Source organism: Aotus nancymaae, unplaced genomic scaffold, assembly GCF_030222135.1.
Source record: "Aotus nancymaae isolate 86718 unplaced genomic scaffold, 86718_ANA_hifiasm-v0.15.2.pri h1tg000036l, whole genome shotgun sequence".
NCBI lineage: Eukaryota > Metazoa > Chordata > Mammalia > Primates > Aotidae > Aotus > Aotus nancymaae.
Window position 1 is genome coordinate 58,251,532 of NW_026988450.1, and position 18,656 is coordinate 58,270,187.

Consider the following 18,656-nt stretch of genomic DNA (forward strand, 5'->3'; position numbering starts at 1 on the left):
TTAGCTTTTCAGGTAAATAGAAAAAAAATTATGACAGAAATAATTTCCTAAATATTAAGAAACGGAACAAATTACTTTAAAATGAGCCATAATATCATAAAAAAAAGATAAAGAACCAAATTTTAAACACTGTTTAGCTTTCCTAAGGCATTTTCTACTTCCTTAGCACACTTCTTCCCAAGGGACATTTCTCTAAAATTAAGGAGCTTAAACCTACAAGTTAAACTTTCTTGGAAGTATTGTATTCTGTCTTTATAAACCAGTATGTAGAACTGCTGCCACCTGCTGGCTCCAAAGTATGAAGACCAAGCAACCCATGGCTTTCAAGTCTTGGGTACCATAGCATTCACTCTGACTACAGCTCAGGTTTAACAAAGGTGATCATTTGTATGTTAGCCACAGAAAAGGAGCCTGTCTAGGATCTGTGCATGTGTGCCTTTGATGAAAACAAAAAAAATTATTAAACAAGAAAATGAATATTGGAAGAGCTGTTTTCTGCTATATAAAGGCAATAGTCTAGTCAGTAGTCAACATTCTCTACCTGCCCGCACCTGACAGAAACTCGGAGTAGGTTGACTTGTTGCTGATCAGAAAAATAACAAGAAATAAGTATAGTATTGTTCTGTATCCGAGATACAGAATTTTTTAATACCTGGTCATCCCTGGACTACAAGCAAAACCAATGAGGTGCTTGATAAAATGTAAGTTCCCTGTCCATGACCAACACTGACATACTGAATCAGAATCTTAGGAAATAGTACCTTGAAATTAGTTTTTGTTTAGATCAATTACTCCACAATTATTCCAAGGTACAATATGGTCTGAGAACCAAAGAAAATTAAGCAGAAAATAAGCTGCAAGAAACTAAAATATGGTTCTTTAAAAACAAACTAACACCCTTCCTTAAGTTTGATTACGTAAAAAGAGAAAAAATACAGAAAGCAAAGAGAAAAGAGAGAAAAGACAACAATAATCTTGAGAGCATAATGCATGCCACTTTAGAGCAGTATATTTGGAAACCTAAGAGGAAACTGATGGTTTCCTCTAATAAAAATACATATTACAAAATTACCACAGAAACATACTTCGAATAAACCCATTACTGCACAAAAAACTGAACAGGTGATTAGAGAACTAGCAGTGAAAAGGATAATAGAGGCCGGGAGCAGTTGCTCATGCCTGTAATCTTCCAGCACTTTGGGAGACTGATACGGGCAGACTGCTAGAGCCCAGGGGTTCACAACTACCCAGCCTGGGCAACAGGGTGAAACTCTGTCTCTATTAACATATAATATGTGTCTCTATTAACAAGTAGTAAGAACTGGTAGAGCATTGTGGCATTCTGGAATAAATGAGTTTAAATCCAGACTCTGCCGCTTACTAGCTGTTTGATTTAGAAAAGGTACAAACAACCCTATGCCTCAGTTTATTCAACTAAAAGATGTGGATAATAATGGTATCTTGTATATCAGGATAATATCAGGATATCCTATGTGATAGGATCCATAGGATCCACTGTTCTGTGGATTAAACAAATACATACATTTGTTTAGAATTTTTCCTGATATGTAATAATTTCTACTTAATAAATGTTACCTGACATTATGATTTATTATCATACTGCTCTCAAAGAAGGAATATGTGCAAAAAAACTAGCCAGTGTTTGTCTCCCATAAAATGATATCCCAAGGCATATGCCAGTAATACGTCTTTATATTTGCATGCTGCCTTCCACTTTTCAAAGCATTTTCACATACCTTGCTTTAACATCTAAAAAACCTTATCATTATTCTTACTTTCTATGAGGAAACTGAAGCCAAGGATATATGGAGACTGTTGTACCCTTTTTCTCAGCTACATATTACCATGCAATGTTACCTGTACACTCATATTAGCACCTAAAAAGTATAACATATAAGTTACCTGTACTTGTATGTGTAAGCATACATATAAGTATTTGAACATATTAAAAGTAATGGCAAAACCATGATTATTTTTGTACCAACTTATATATCACTGTCCTACAAGGAGTAGGTTCTCAATAAACATATTAAAATAAACTCACCTGGTAAGTCTTAAATTTCTAGTTTCCTTTCTACTAACTACCCTACCTCCCTAACAACGAGTGTTACAGTTACATCACATGTGCCACAAGATACCTATGGAAAAGTAAAATAAATTATAAATATGGATGGTACTTCAAAAATTAATACTTTCAGACCTACCATAATGTCATCCGACTTCTTGAGTTAGAAAATTGGTAGGATAAACTGGCTAGCCATATGCAGAAAGCAGAAACTGGACCCCTTCCTGACACCTTACACTAAAATTAACTCCAGATGGATTAAAGACTTAAACATAAGACCTAACACCATAAAAATCCTAGAAGAAAACCTAGGCAAAACCATTCAGGACATTGGCGTAGGCAAGGACTTCATGACCAAAACACCAAAAGCATTGGCAACAAAAGCCAAAATAGACAAATGGGACCTAATCAAACTCCACAGCTTCTGCACAGCAAAAGAAACAGTCATCAGAGTGAATCAGCAACCAACAGAATGGGTAAAAATTTTGGCAGCTTACCCATCTGACAAAGGGCTGATATCCAGAATTTACAATGAACTAAAACAGATTTACAAGAAAAAAACAAACAAGCCCATTCAAAAGTGGGCGAAGGATATGAACAGATACTTTACAAAAGAAGACATACATGAGGCCAACAAACATATGAAAAAATGCTCATCATCACTGGTCATTAGAGAAATGCAAATCAAAACTACATTGAGATACCATCTCACGCCAGTTAGAATGGCGATCATTAAAAAATCTGGAGACAACAGATGCTGGAGAGGATGTGGAGAAATAGGAACACTTTTACACTGTTGGTGGGAGTGTAAATTAGTTCAACCATTGTGGAAGACAGTGTGGCGATTTCTCAAGGACCTAGAAATAGAAATTCCATTTGACCCAGCAATCCCATTACTGGGTATATATCCAAAGGATTATAAATCATTCTACTATAAGGACACATGCACACAAATGTTCACTGCAGCACAGTTTACAATAGCAAAGACCTGGAATCAACCCAAATGCCCATCGATGATAGACTCGACAGGAAAAATGTGGCACATATACACCATGGAATATTATGCAGCCATCAAAAATGATGAGTTCGCTTCCTTTGTAGGGACATGGATGAACCTGGAAACCATCATTCTCAGCAAACTGACACAAGAACACAAAATCAAACACCGCATGTTCTCACTCATAGGCGGGTGTTGAACAATGAGAACACATGGACACAGGGAGGGGAGCACTATACACCGGGGTCTGTTGGGGGTGGAAATAGGGGAGGGACAGCGGGGGGTGGGGAGTAGGGGAGAGATAGCATGGGGAGAAATGCCACATATAGGTGAAGGGGAGGAAGGCAGCAAATCACACTGCCACGTATGCACCTATGCAACAATCTTGCATGTTCTTCACATGTACCCCAAAACCTAAAATGCAATTAAAAAAAAAAAAAAAAAGAAAGAAAATTGGTAGGATAAATTTCATTGGCAAATTTTATGGTACACAAATGCTATCAACAAATGCCCTATTCATTTACGGAAAAAGGACTAAGGAAAAATTTACATGCATATACACACAGAACCCTATATCAAAATCTATTTGATCATTAAAACCTATTTGATCAGAGAGATCAGAGCATAAAATGCTTCAAACATAAAAATGCATGTCGTATCACTTTAGTTGGCTTATACACATTGGGCCTAGACAGTAATTCTTAGACAGTAATTCTAGAACATGGGGCTAGCAATAAAAAGCAACTAACACTTAAGATGCCAGACTGCATCTCTTCTGATACAGCAAGAAACAACCAGAATTTTATACTATCTGTTTTAGGGGTCGGGTCACCTGGAGGAAAATATTTATCACTACCATGAAATGTCTAACTTCTTTCCAAACATTTGAGATAAACACTGCATCGCCAATACAGAACTCATACCTATACTTGGATTAGAAATAATAGGAGAAAGATCCTATACAGAATGCCAAGCCAACTCCCAACAGTAATAACAAACTTTACAGAGCTATTATCCATTCAACAAACATATTGATCAAGCCTTCTGCTGGGTGCTAGAACCCATGGCCTAGTCCAGAGGTTGACAAACTATAGTCCACAAGCCAATTCCTGCCTATTTTATGTTTTTGTAAATAAAAGTTAATTGGAACACAGCCACACTCATGTGCTTATGAACTGTCTATGGCTGATTTCACACTACAACAGCAAAAGTGAGCAAGAAGAGACTATCTGGTCCACAAAGCCCAAATTATCTGGCCTTGTGCAGAAAAGCATATCAACCTCTAGACTAGAGGGAGTTCATAGCACATGTATATCTGAGAGCCAATGGTGTGAATATTCCTGGGGGAACAGAGGTAAGATGTCAGGCAAAGCTTGCTAAATGATGAAATGGTTACCTGGGACTTAAGTAAAGACTGCAAAGCAAACTGACACTAAATTAAAAGTAGGCTTTAGGTAGATAGGTAGAGTTAATCAAAGAGAAAAGGGCCAGAAGAAATAGGATACAGAGCATGTCTCAGGAACTGCAAGAGTTTAGTATAGCCAGAATGTAGTATACAAAGTGCTGGAAGATAAGGTTGGAGAAAACTTGGCATATAAATGTATATGCAAAGATGAAAAGTTTATTTTAAGCATATATGTCATTTGTGTTTATACTTGCAAAAAACAACAAATAACCTACCACCTCTGGAAAGACACACAAAACCAATAAAGACATTGCAGGGAAAATAATGGATACTGAAGATGACAGGACAGATAAAAGATGGGATTATGGAGATGTCACTAAATACCTTTAATAACTTTTTTGTTTTTTAAATTTCATGGACACATTGCCTATTTTAAAATTATATATTAAAAACATGGATTTTGCCATGAAGAAAATATTAAAAAAATTTTAGCAAGTGAAACATGCAAATTAGACTACTCTGTAGATGCAACACACAGGAGGGCTAGAAGGAACAGGGAGTACTTAGGAAGCTATTAACAGATTATTGGCTGTTTGAAGCAAGTATATTAACAATGTACTGTGTATTATTGTAGGTATTAACAATGTACTGAGTTTCCAACAATATGAAGGCGTAAAATATACGGTAAAATTAGCTCAAAGAGTGAGAGGGTAAGTGAAAGGAATTATAGTATTGTAAGGTTTTCACATTGTTTTTAAAGTAAAATAATATTAATTAGAGGCAGACTGTGGTAAGTCAAGGATGAACACTATAATCTCTGTATCAACCATTTAAAAACTAAAAACAGGTTTAAATAAAAAGCCAAAAGAGGAAATTAAATCGAGTTCCAAGGAAATTTTTTTTTTAAAAGAAAAGCTGTGATTAATTCACCGCCAAAAAAATAGGAACAGAGACATCAAGGAACAAAGAACAAACAGGGCAAAATAAGAAGAGTAAGATGGTAACATAAACCCACCAGGAATGAAATTAAATGAAGTATCAATGTAAGCCCTCCAATTAAGACAGAGACTGTCATATGGAATAAAAAACAAGAGCCAACTATATGCTTTTTATGATACGTATTTTAAAAACAAGAACATTTTATAAACTGATAAAAGGATAGAAGAAAAATACTAATTCATAAAAAGCCAGAAATACCTGTATTAATACCAAAGATTTCAAGACAAAAATTATTCACAGAACCTAGAGATAAACAGAGACATTTATAATGCTAATAGAATCAATTTATTATAGACAAAACATTCCTAAATGTTTGTACCAATTAACATAGTTAAAAATATATAAAGTAAAAATTAACTAAAACAAAAACAAATTCACCATTATAGTTGGGGGACAATACCTCACATAGGAAAAGCAAACATGAATAGTTACATCAGATTAATGATATATGAAATCCATAAGAGTTGTTGTCCAATGATGAGAGTGGAGGTGAGTAAGTGTAAGTAGCAGGAACAAAGAGAAAAATTAATTTGAAATAAGAAATGGAGTACTATGTAGATAGGATTGCATATACTACAGGTATGTGCACCTCACTTGTCTGGATATTAGAGTCAAAGGGAAATTTAATTATCAAATTTACTTGATATTGCATACATATATTTATTATTACATATATATGTTTCTCTTACCAGCATTACTGTTAAATTCATAATTCTTCCAAGGGTATCAATATAGTAGACACTGTCTTGATACCATGAATCACAGTGCAGGTAATTATACATTCCAAAAGCATGCATGTGTTCCAGTGTATATTGATCATCTCGAAGTTTTACTTCTGCCACAGCTGAAATACAAGAAAAGCAAACATAAACATCAATAGCTTTGCCTCAGATAGTTTCTTTCTGTAGAATGCCTATAAGGCAAAGAAATCACAGAATGCCGATCACGAAGGCCTTCAGGACAATTCACTGTATCATTCATTCAAAGATAATATCTGGGTACTGTGTACATAGGGTAAATAGTAGCTAAAACTGACATGATCCCATATCCTTATTAGACTTAGACTACAGTGGCCACAGGAGATAGAGCGTTTTATGTCATGACCCTCTTTTAGGCACCTCTAATAATTACGAATAAAAAGAACAGAAATTCTAAAATGGAAGAATTTCCCATCTTTCAGGAAAATATTAAGCCCAATTTATAAAATGTTTATATACTTTAAAAATGTTTTTATATACTATTATCTTATTCATTTTAATACACATTAAGAAATAAACTTAAAACCTCATTAGACAGTTATACAAATAAATGCAAACACAAATAATGACTTCACCAATGTTATACTATATCTTTTCGAAGAGTACAGAGCAAAACAGTATCACAGCTAGATTAGAAACAGATCTCCTACTTAACAGAATATGGTTTTCTTCACTTAAGCATTAGCTGCTTCCCTAATTTTAAATCTAGGAAATGTGATCTCTTCCTCTCACTCTTACTGCCCTTCCATGAAGATGGAAACTTTTATAGCTCAGAACTGCTGATAACCTTGAATTAATTTCTGCCCCAACAGGAAACATGTAAGTGAATTATGCTAGGCCAATATCCTACCCTAGTATAAAACTCACTTTACTGTATTCTGATTGCAACTGTTTTCTTCTTTTCCCCAAATGCTCACCTGTTCCCACTTCCAATATCTGCTTTGAGTCCTGGCTGACTTATATTCATTTATATAGCAACTAATAAAAATCTAAAAATAAATAAAATTTCAATAGGCATCGATGACACAGTGATGAGCAAAGAATGGAATCTAGCTAATTAGCACTTATGATACAGTGAGGAAATGGGCACTAGTCAAATAAGAATAAATATTTTAACCAAGAAGGTGAAAGACTTCTACAAGGAAACTACAAAACACTGATGAAAGTAATTGAAGAGGACACAAACAGACATCTCATGCTCACGGATCAGAAAAATTAATAATGTTAAAATGACCATACTACTCAAAGCAATCTATATATTCAATGCAATCTCTATCAAAATACCAATAACATTCTTCATGGGAAGAAAAAAGCAATCCTAATATTTGTATCGAACCACAAAAGACCCCAAATGGCCAAGGTAATACTGAGCAAAAAGAACAAATCTGGAGGCATCACATTATCTGACTTCAAAATATACTACAAAGCAATAATAACCAAAACAGCTTAGCGCTGGTATAAAAACAAGCATATAGGCCACTGGAACAAAATAGAGAATTCAGAAATAAATTCATATACTTATAGTCAACTGATTTTTGACAAAGGGGCAAAGAACAGACACTGGGAAAAGGACACCTTCTTCAATAAGTGATGTTGTGAAAACTGGATATTCATAGCAGAAGAATAAAATTAGACTCCTATCTCTCACCATATGCACAAATCAACTAAAAAACTATAAAAATACCAAAAGAAAACAGAGAAGAAATGCTTCAGCAGAATATAGGCCTGTGCAAAGATTTTACGGTTAAGATCTCCAAAGCATAAGCAAGAAAAACTAAAAGACCAATGGGATTATATTTAACTAAAAAACAAAACAAAACAAAACAAAACCCTTCTGCACAGCAAAGGAAACAAACAACTGAGTGAAGAGACAACCTATAGAATGGGACAAAATATTTGCAAACTATTCAACTGATAAGGAACGAACAACTTTTTTTGCCGTTGAAGTAAAAAAAAAAGTCCTATAATAAAGTGGACAAAGATCTTAATAGACATTTCTCAAAAGAATATATGTGTTTGAATCTGAGTCACAGCACCAAAAAAAAAAAAGAATATATGTAAATAGTCAACATGTATATGAAAAAAAGTTCAACATTACTAATTATTGAGGAAATGCAAATTGAAATCACAATGAGAGATCATTTTCCTCTGGTTAGAATGGCTATTGTCAAAAAATACAAAAAAATAACAAATGCTGGCAAAAATGCGGAGAAAAGGGAATGCATAAACAGTGGGAATGTGAATTAGTACAGCCATTATGGAAAACAGTACTATAACTACTATACCACAATCAGCACTCCCACAAATGAATATTTATCCAAACAAAAGAAAGTCAGTATATCAAAGGAATACCCACACTTCCAAGTTTATTTCAGCACTATTTACAAAAGTCAAGACATAGAGGAAACCTAAGTGGTCATCAAAGGATGAACAGATAAAGAAAATGTACCATATAAACACAAGGAAATACTATTTAGCCATAGAAAAGAACAAAATTCTGTCATTTGCAGCAACATAAATGGAACTTGAAGTCATTAAGTGAAATAAACCAGGCACAGAAAAACATCATATATGCAGCTAAAAAAGTGAATCTCATGGAGGAGGAGAGCAGAATGGTAATTATCAGAGGCTGGGAAAGATAGGAGTGAGGAATGAAGGGAGGCTGCTTAATGGGTATGAAAATACGATTAAAAGTTCTCATGTTTGATACCACAGTTGGGTGACTACAGTTAACAACAATATATTGTATATTTCAAAACAGCAAGTACCAAGATAGGTAAAAGATTTCAAATGTTCCCAACACAAACAAATGGTAAATATTGAAGGTGACGGACACCCTAAATACTCTGATTTGATCATTTCACACTGCATGCATGTATCAAAATATAATATAAAAATCCCACAAATATGTATAATTATGTATCAATTTAACATATTTTGAAAATAAAAAACATAACTATGTACAAGCACACCCACTCCTCTACTTACACCAGACAGAAGGACACTCAGTAAAAAGTAGAAAGAAAAACTTGTGTTCAAAGAACCAAAAGAAGGCCACACTGGCTGAAAAGCAGAGAAACAAGGGGACTGTACAGGAAAGGTTGCAATAAATGAAAACTGGGCAAGAATTGGATTATGAACGACCTGTCATTTACTTTTGTTGACAAACTCAATTTAAAAGAATTCATTAACAGTTTTTAAGCAGGAGAGTAAAGTTCAGATTTGAGTTTATAAAAGAGTACATATAATTACAATATGGAAAACAATTAGGAATAGAGCAGGGTAAATCCAGGAAAATCCGGAAACTATTGCAATCATCTGGTTGAGAGATCATGGGAACATTTCACAGGTAAAAATCCTAATTACGATAGATTCGATAGAGGTTGAGGAAACATATAACACAACTTATTTTACAAGGAACAGTTAGAAACATGTATTCTAATGATTAGGAGGAAAACAATGATCCATTCTTGGTTTTCTAGCACCACTGTGTGGATGAAACGCAATACTGCAGGATACGAGCATGGTAGCACAAGGGCCCAAACAGTAATATTAGACAACGATATAACAAATACATTTTCTTCATATCTGTGGAAAGACCTCCAGGCAATCCTGAACAAACTGGAGGCTTCTTAGACATCTGCCTTATTACAACACCTCACGACTGTTTCATTTCAACAAGATAATTTACATAAGTTATTAGGACACAGACGTGAGTCTACTCCACGTTACATGCTATTTTGTAAAAGCCTTATTAGTGCATAGAAAAATGATACCTCTCTGGCCCCAAATGAGAAAGAAAAAGGTATCACATGATGATAATCATGTCAATCATCTTGATTATAAAAGTGGGAGGTAGAGCAACTGAAAGTAGAAAAGCAGTGTCCAGAATGTGACAGTTCTTAACTACTGGCAGAGCTCTTTCATAGAGTCCTCCCAAAAAAAGTAGGGGCAGGGAGGCTTTAATCTCTGCATCAATCTTTGTAAGGTTGAAGAAGAGGAACTTTTTACAGAGAAGCCACTCTTTTGTTTTCAATGCAAGACATCATTATTACTTAATGATATCTTGCATTGAAAACAAAAGAGCTTTGCTGAAAAATCCTTATCTCTTAGTCTTTTAAAAAGAACCTAGGGGCCAGGCACGGTGGCTCACGCCTATAATCCCAGCACTTTGGGAGGCAGAGGAGGGTGGATCACGAGGTCAAGAGATTGAGACCATCCTGGTCAATAAGGTGAAGCCCTGTCTCTACTAAAAATACAAAAATTAGCTGGACATGGTGGTGTGCACCTGTAATCCCAGCTACTCGGGAGGCTGAGGCAGGAGAATTGCTTGAACCCAGGTGAGGCGGAGGATGCGGTGAGCCGAGATTGCACCATTGCACCCCAGTCTGGGTAACAACAGCGAAACTCCGTCTCAAAAAAAAAAAAAAAAAAAAAAAAAAACCTAGGGCCTGACAAGGAATCTCCCTTAATATTTGCCCCAAATCCTATGACCCTCAAAACCTAGTTTTCCATATGAAAACCACAAAAGCCTCATGGAGCCTCAAAAGCCTATAGTTTTTCATTCATACATTATTTACTGAATGTCTAACATATGTACCAGACATTATGGTTGGTGTTAGGCACACACAGGTGAATAAAACAGACCTGTCTCCTGCACTAATGGTGCTAATGCAATAATATTCATTACTATTTCTTGGCTTCTCAAAATATACTATTACTTGAACCACATGAAATTCCAATATTCAACTCTTTGACATCAATTAAGTATGATTCAATCTAATATTTACATAAGGAAAGTACAATGATTTTTAAAAAGGGCGGAGAAGCAAAGAACATTAACTTACAGACAAAGGTCACTTCATAGACCACTTATCTTCTAGAATCAATCCAATAAGTCTTCTTTTCACCTAGTTATGGAGCTCGCTATTTGTATATGAAGATGTAAAAAAGTAAAAGTACAACCATGTAATGAATTAAAAAGCAAGACTTAAGGAACATGGGAGGAGTAGAGTTAAGAGCACTGCTCCCATAAAATTTTACGCATATTTCTCTGACCATAACACATTCACGTGGCTATCTTCCCCATCTTTTCCTCCCTAAGAGTAGAGAGGAGTTTTACACTCAACTCTACATAAATAGAATGGTTACATGGCTTTTCCCTCCCTTTACTCTAACTGTAGTGTAACTCTTTATCAGCTTTTCTTCTCCCTGCTCTGAAGAAAGAAAAAGGCCAGAGTGACCACAAAGATCATTAGAAAAAGCCTGATCTTTAGGGTCAGCTTTGCCACTGATGAACAGCTTGGTTAAGTTAGCTCACCTTATTGCTCATTTCCTCATCTATAACAAAGGTTATTAACACTAAATGTACAAAGGCATTGACAAGCTTCAATCGAAATATGCAATGTATTTACTATTAATGTATGGCACATAAGATTAAGCGTTGATTTCCCTGTTCCTTTTCTCTCATCCAAGGCTAATTCCCACACAGGTGCTTATGACTCAGTTCTTTCTGCCAGAAGTTATCTCCTCTCCAATGGTGTTTCCCCTCCACTTAAATTTGCTGAAACTTCTTCACTCACAAAATAAATTAAAAAGGCTTCCTTTTCTCCGTCTGGCCCCTAAAGCAGAGCTCTCTCCTACTCTGTTCTTCTCAAACTTCTTTAAAAAGCCATCTATACATCCATTTCCTCACTATCCTCATTAGCCCTTTTCAATTGTTTCTAGCTCTATTATTCTACAGAAATTATTTTTTCACTTAAAAATACACATTGAACAATTTTTGTTTGCAGCGAAGATGAGAGAATAGGAACCAGATTTATCTTTCCACCAGAAACAACCAATAAGATGAAATAAACCAGAGAAAGTTCAATGAAACAAGTTTTCAAGACATCAGACATCAAGCAACAAATGAGACTTAATGAGGTTAGCTCTACCACCAACCTAGTTTACTGCCTAGACAAATTTCCAGACCACAGCACAAAGAAGGGAAAGTGAGATAGAACCTGGCAACCTCCCTGAGTTGAAGAAACTGGGCTACCTGGGGCCATCAAGGGAGCTATAGTTTATCAGACAGAGTAGCAGAGAAAAGAGAGAGGCAGAGAGAGGTCCAGAGATCTGAGAGTCTGCCTCAAGTACTCAAGAGTACTAATGGCATGTGTTGGAGATGATTATCCCAGGCTAGAGAAAGAACCATCTGAAAGGGTTAAAGAGAAATCTTGGGCACTCAAGCAAGGCCAGGAGCCATAACTACTCCCAAGAGGCAAAACGGAAAAAACCCTTAATTTGTGGCCAGTAGGTAGTATTCACAGGAAAGTCTTGCCTCAGTAGCGGGAAGTAACCCTAGACTGAGCACTGCTCCAGACCAGACTAACAAATCATAAAAGCAAGAACCAATGGAATTAATCTGTTTCCAAGTAACTCAGCTATATCCCAGAAAAAAATCCCAAGAACATTATAAAAATACAAAGATATCCTGCACCTAACAAGGTTAAATTCACAATGTCTGGCATCCAATCAAAGATTATCCGGCATGCAAAGAGGAAAGAAAACAAAACCCAAAATAAAGAGAATTATCAATCAATAGAAGCCAATATAAAACTGACACAGAAGCTACAATTAACAGAACAGGATATTAAAACAATTATTGCAAGTGTACTCCAGGTATGTTCAAAATGATAAGCAGAAGCATGAAAGATTTAAGTGAAACTTCTAGATGTGAATATTCATATGTGTAATACACACAATAAATAAAAAGTTTCATTATTTTTTACTTATATTTATAAATAAAGAAGCCTTTTTTATATATTTTGTGAGTGGAGTACACTTGCAATAATATTGAAAAATACACCAGATTGGATTAACAAGAGATTAATATTGCCAAAACAAAGAAGATAAACAAAATTAAAGGCATGAAAATGGAAACTATCAGCAATAAAACAGAAAAAAATATAAAGAAAAAATGAAATGGGAATTCATGAGCTGAGGCCAACTTCTGTGATCTAAAAATGGGTAACCGGAGTCCTCAAAGGAGAGAAGAGGAAAAAAAAATGGGAAGAAATAATGGCCAGAATATTGCCATTGATCTTGATAAAAACTATAAGCCCAACAAATTCCAAACATAAGACTCATAAAGAAAACCACAACTGGGCACAATATTATCAAACTGCTCAAAACCAATGTAAAAGAGAAAAACCTTAAAACAGAAGAAAAAGGGCATGTTATGTATAGAGCAACAAAGATAGGATAATGTGAGATTTCTCATCAGAAACAATATAAGCAAGAAGACTGAGGCATAACTTTAAAGTATTGAAAGAAAAAACTGTCAACCTAAAATGCCGAAGGAACAGAGAGATGGTGACAGAAGGGCACAAAGAAACTTTGGGGATGATAGCTAAGTTTAGTATCTTGATTGTGGTGATGATTTCACGGGGGTATACATATATCACAACTTGTTAAGTTGTACATTTTTTTTTTTTTTTTTTGAGACGGAGTTTCGCTCTTTACCCAGGCTGGAGTGCAATGGCGCGATCTCGGCTCACCGCAACCTCCGCCTCCTGGGTTCAGGCAATTCTCCTGCCTCAGCCTCCTGAGTAGCTGGGATTACAGGCACGCGCCACTATGCCCAGCTAATTTTTTTTTGTATTTTTAGTAGACACGGGGTTTCACCATGTTGACCAGCATGGTCTCGATCTCTTGACCTCGTGATCCACCCGTCTCAGCCTCCCAAAGTGCTGGGATTACAGGAAGTTGTACATTTTAAATGTATACTGTCAATTATGTCTTCATAAAGCTGTTTAATGTATAAGATAAATTTATCTCCTATTTACCAGACATGCTCCAACCCTGGAGATAAAGCACTGAAAATAATGGACATAGGACCTTCAATACAAAATCAATAATCTTAACAAAGAAACATACTGGATGCTACGAAGTATGATAAAGTCTATGAAGTACTGGTTACTATGGCAAATTATAGTACAGATTCTTTACTGTAGATTCTAACTAGGTAGTCAAGAAAGGAATCCCTGAGGAAGTAACGCGTAAGCCAACACGAAAAAATGAAGTATAAATTAGTTGGGTGAAATATAGGTGGGAAACATATAAAAACATATAAAATGGCATGTGCTAAATAAAGATTTTAGGAAAATGATATTTATAAATGCCTAGGAAGGGAACTGCCGGATAAAAGGGCAATTACGATTCTATTAAAAATAAGTTTTTTGTTTAGTTCTTTGGAATAGAAAAAGACAAAGTGACATTTACTGCTTATGTAGCAAAGTAAATTTTGGTATGATTTAATAACATTATTTAAGACCAATAGAATAAGCCTCAGTGCATCAAGTTCTTGACATCAGACACCATGTCAGCTTTACATCTTAAATGCAGTGTTTCACCTAGCCAAGGTGCCCATCAAAGGTTTGTGGAATTAAAGTGAACTCCTTCGGTTAGAATAAAGGAAATCAAATTATCAGGAGCTCCTCAATTATACTTCATATCTCTAGAAATGATAGTTGTTAAAAGAAATAATCTCTTTTTCATCATCCTCAAGTAATTCTTAATGAAAAACCCCTTCTGTGAACTATTGCATAGCCTCCTATTTTGTCTCCAGTCCTCTCATCTTCCAAACTCAACCTCCACAGAACCCGAGGTAAGCTTTTCAACTCCTAAATCTGTTCACTTCCCTTCTACTTAAAATGTGGTACTCATACACCATGGAATATTATGCACCCATGAAAAGGAATACGATCATATCCTTTGCAGGGACAGGGATGGTGCTGGAAGCCACTATCCTCAGCAAACTAATGAAGGAACAGAAAACAAAACACCACATGTTCTCACTTATAAGTGAGAGCTTTACAATGAGATCACACAGACACAGTGAGGGGAACAATATACACTGGGCCCTGTTGGGGGATGGGGTAGGGGGAGGGAGAGCATCAGGAAAAATAGCTAATGCATGCTGGGCTTAATATCTAGGTGATGGGTTGATAGGTGCAGCAAACCACCATGGCATCCATTTACCTATGTAACAAACCTGCACATCCCGCACATGTACCTTAGAACTTCGAAGAGAAAAAAAATCAGCCCAAAGGGGTGGCTTATGCCTGTAATCCCAGTACTTTCTGAGGCCAAGGCAGGCATATCACTTGATGTCAGGAGTTGGAGACCATCCTGGCCAACATGGTGAAGCCCTGTCTCGACGAAAAATACAAAAAATTAGCCAGGCATGGTGGTGGGCACCTATAATCCCAGCTACTTGGGAGGCTGAGGCAAGAGAATCCTTTGAACCCAGGAGGCAGAGGTTGTAGTAAGCCGAGATCACACTACCGCACTCCAGCCTGGGCAATAGAGCAAGACTCAGTCTCAAAATAAATAAATAAATAAAATCTTCAAATGGCACTTGATATCCTCCAGTTGTACATCCCAAACACAGAATCTAAGATTAACGCTGATGAAACGAGTATGGAACAAGAAAAACTTTGTGAGTTTTTTCTAAAGTTAAAAGTATTCAATGGATTGTTTATTGTGAGATTTTTGCTTCCTGCTTTCTTGGTGTTAAAATATCCTTTTGTTTATGAAAAGATGGGTGAGTACATGATAGTTTTTAAGAAACATCTCCACCTAGTAAACAGAAAAGTTGACAGAACTATGGCAGCTGAGTTTTACTTTGTATTGTAATGGCTCAATACAAAAATGTCAGGGAAACACTGAATGACTGAAAGTCCAAAAGGCAAACAGGGCCCTCACTGATCTGTCTCCTCTCACTTTCCCAGACGTTTTGCTCCAGCAATCTAAGAGTGCAATAACATCCAACATACCACCTACTAATTATTTCTCTTTCCTCCTGCTTTACCATGAATGGAATGACCGCGACAATTTCTTCTCTTCTTCATACACTCAATTTATTGAGTACCTACTATGTGCCAAACACTAGATAAAGGGTAGTGAGCAAAAGAAAAACATCACTGTTTTCAAAGAACTCATAGTCTAGTGGAGGAAACAGACAATAAATCAAGATAGAATTTGGGCCGGGCGCGGTGGCTCAAGCCTGTAATCCCAGCACTTTGGGAGGCCGAGGCGGGTGGATCCCGAGGTCAAGAGATCGAGACCATCCTGGTCAACATGGTGAAACCCCGTCTCTACTAATACAAAAAATTAGCTGGGCACGGTGGCGCGTGCCTGTAATCCCAGCTACTCAGGAGGCTGAGGCAGGAGAATTGCCTGAACCCAGGAGGCGGAGGTTGCGGTGAACCGAGATCGCGCCATTGCACTCCAGCCTGGGTAACAAGAGCGAAACTCCGTCTCAAAAAAAAAAAAAAAAAAATAGAATTTAAAAGGCCGATAAGTACTGTTCTATGGAGAATGCAACGACGTAGCCTAAAAGTGAAGGCAGGAAGGCTAGTCAGGAGGCTACTACAGTTTACGCAAGAGATAACTCTGATTTGGACTAGGGTGGAGGCCTGGAGATACCAAAATGTGGAGCTGCCTGGACTTGCTGCCAAGTAGACAGGGGCCAAAAGAAATAATTCCCAAATGACTCCAGCACAAGTTTCTCTTGGAACCAACCGGGGCTAGTCCCCTAAAGGATAAGAGACCACATGGAGAACATCTGAAATAATCTTAAACCAGCCTGTAGTCTGAGACCCCATCCCCACCCTCCAAACATATGAGGAAGTCCAGCCAAACGAGCAGAGCTGCCTAGCAGATCCATTACTGAACAAAGATGCATCAATGAGCCCAACTAGGACTAGAAGAACCACTCAGTTAACAGACCTGTAGACTTGTGAGCAGTAACAACTGTTTCTGATTTTGAGCCACTGAGTTTTGGCTTCACTTTTTAATGCACTAGCTAACTAAACATAGCGGTACCATCTACTGACATGGAGTGACTGGAAGAAATATGGTGGCAAAGAGGAAAAGGAAGCAAATAAAAAGAAAAATCAAGCTTATCCTCTCTCATCCTAGTCAACTCTTACCCACTCTTCAGAGCTCAACTTAGATATTAACTCCTCCAAGAAGCCTTCCCAGATCCCCAGGCTAGTTTAGGAAAGATATTCAAGTACTACCATTGCATTTTGTACATATCCCTATCACTGCCTTCCCATATGGTTTTATAATTATCTATTTACAATTTTCTTCCTGTTAATAGTCCTCTTCCGTTATGGAAGGTGTCTTGTTCATTTTGATATTATCAGCACAAAACAGGCACTCGGTAAATATTTCTGAATTTTATAAATCAATTACCAACACCTGTTTTATATTTTAATGTCTGTTATTATAATTAACTCTAGATCACTATTTCTCAAAGTGTGATCTCTGAGAACATGCATTAGAATCAGCAGGGGTTTGTATTTTAAAATGCACATCTCTGGGCTCTATCACAACGAAAATGCAGTTCTTAAGTTGTAAAAACAAGAGTAAGGATATTCTACCCAGCTACAGATAAAACAAAAAGTAGCAGCGTGGGAGCTAAATCAACTTTTTCCTCACGATCTTCTAGAGATGTTCTCTACCACAGAATTCTTAATGTGCCAGGACCTGAGTAACTAAAAATGCTATGACTGGAATGTAGTTTCTCTTCTAAGAAACGGCTGTCAGTCAGAGGAAAGAGGAGCTGCGGGTCTTCCAAGGAGGTGTGGTTTCTCAAAGCACACGTTCATAAGCGATGCTCCAGGAGGAAGTTATGTCCTGAGCGTCCCCCGAAACAGAGGCCAGGCTGTGAACACAGAGCGGCCAGGGCCCGAGGCAGCACCCACACGCCAGACCCCAGACCTCAGAGGCTGGGCTGCTGAGTGGAGGGTCCCAAGGTCCCGTTACCGAAGAGCGCGCGAAGGCGGCTCACACCGGTTTCTGGGATGGGTATCATTCCCCAGAAGCAGCGGCCAGGGTGAGTCCACCCAAGCCAGATCCGCTGTGAGGAAGGCCAAGGTGGCCTCGCTTGCCAGAAAGAAAGAAATTGCGGGAAGGGCCAGGCCAGAGGCAGCCGAAAGGGGAAACGAATGGAGTACGAAGGGCGCCGCCGCTTCCCACCTGCGTCAAGCTCCAGCTGGTAACAAGGCAGCGGCTCAAGAGAGAGCTTGTAACCCTCGAAGCGGGGATCCAGCAAAGGTCTCTTCACCCGTAGGGAGCAATTAGCCGCCACCTCCATCGCTTTCCAGGCTCGTAGCGTGAGAATTAATAAAGCTCTCGTTGAAAGCTCCGCGCTTCACGCCTCGCACTGAGACTGGGAAGCGGCGTGGTTCCCATCCCAGAAAACACTGCGGTGCGAACTGCCTTCTGGGAAATGTAGTGTTCGCGGAAAAAAGCTTAGACTGTTGCATGCTGGGCTATGTAGTTCTCCCGGTACTTAACGCCTGTGCGACGGCAAGGTCTGAACTCTCTTACCCACAGGGCCTAGCGACCAGGAGG

The 18,656-nt window shown here is 37.5% G+C and overlaps 1 protein-coding gene across 1 annotated transcript in view; it reads right to left on the minus strand.

The window, feature by feature from the left end:
* NUDCD1 (NudC domain containing 1) overlaps positions 1-18,490 on the minus strand; it is a 64,996-nt gene extending 46,506 nt beyond the window's left edge. The window contains exons 1-2 of the mRNA XM_012443301.2: positions 18,279-18,490; positions 6,177-6,331 (exon numbers count right to left, since the gene is read on the minus strand). Coding sequence (XP_012298724.2) covers positions 6,177-6,331; positions 18,279-18,396 — 273 coding nt within the window. The 5' untranslated portion in view covers positions 18,397-18,490. The remainder of the gene's footprint in view (positions 1-6,176; positions 6,332-18,278) is intronic.
* Positions 18,491-18,656: the final 166 nt, after the last annotated feature.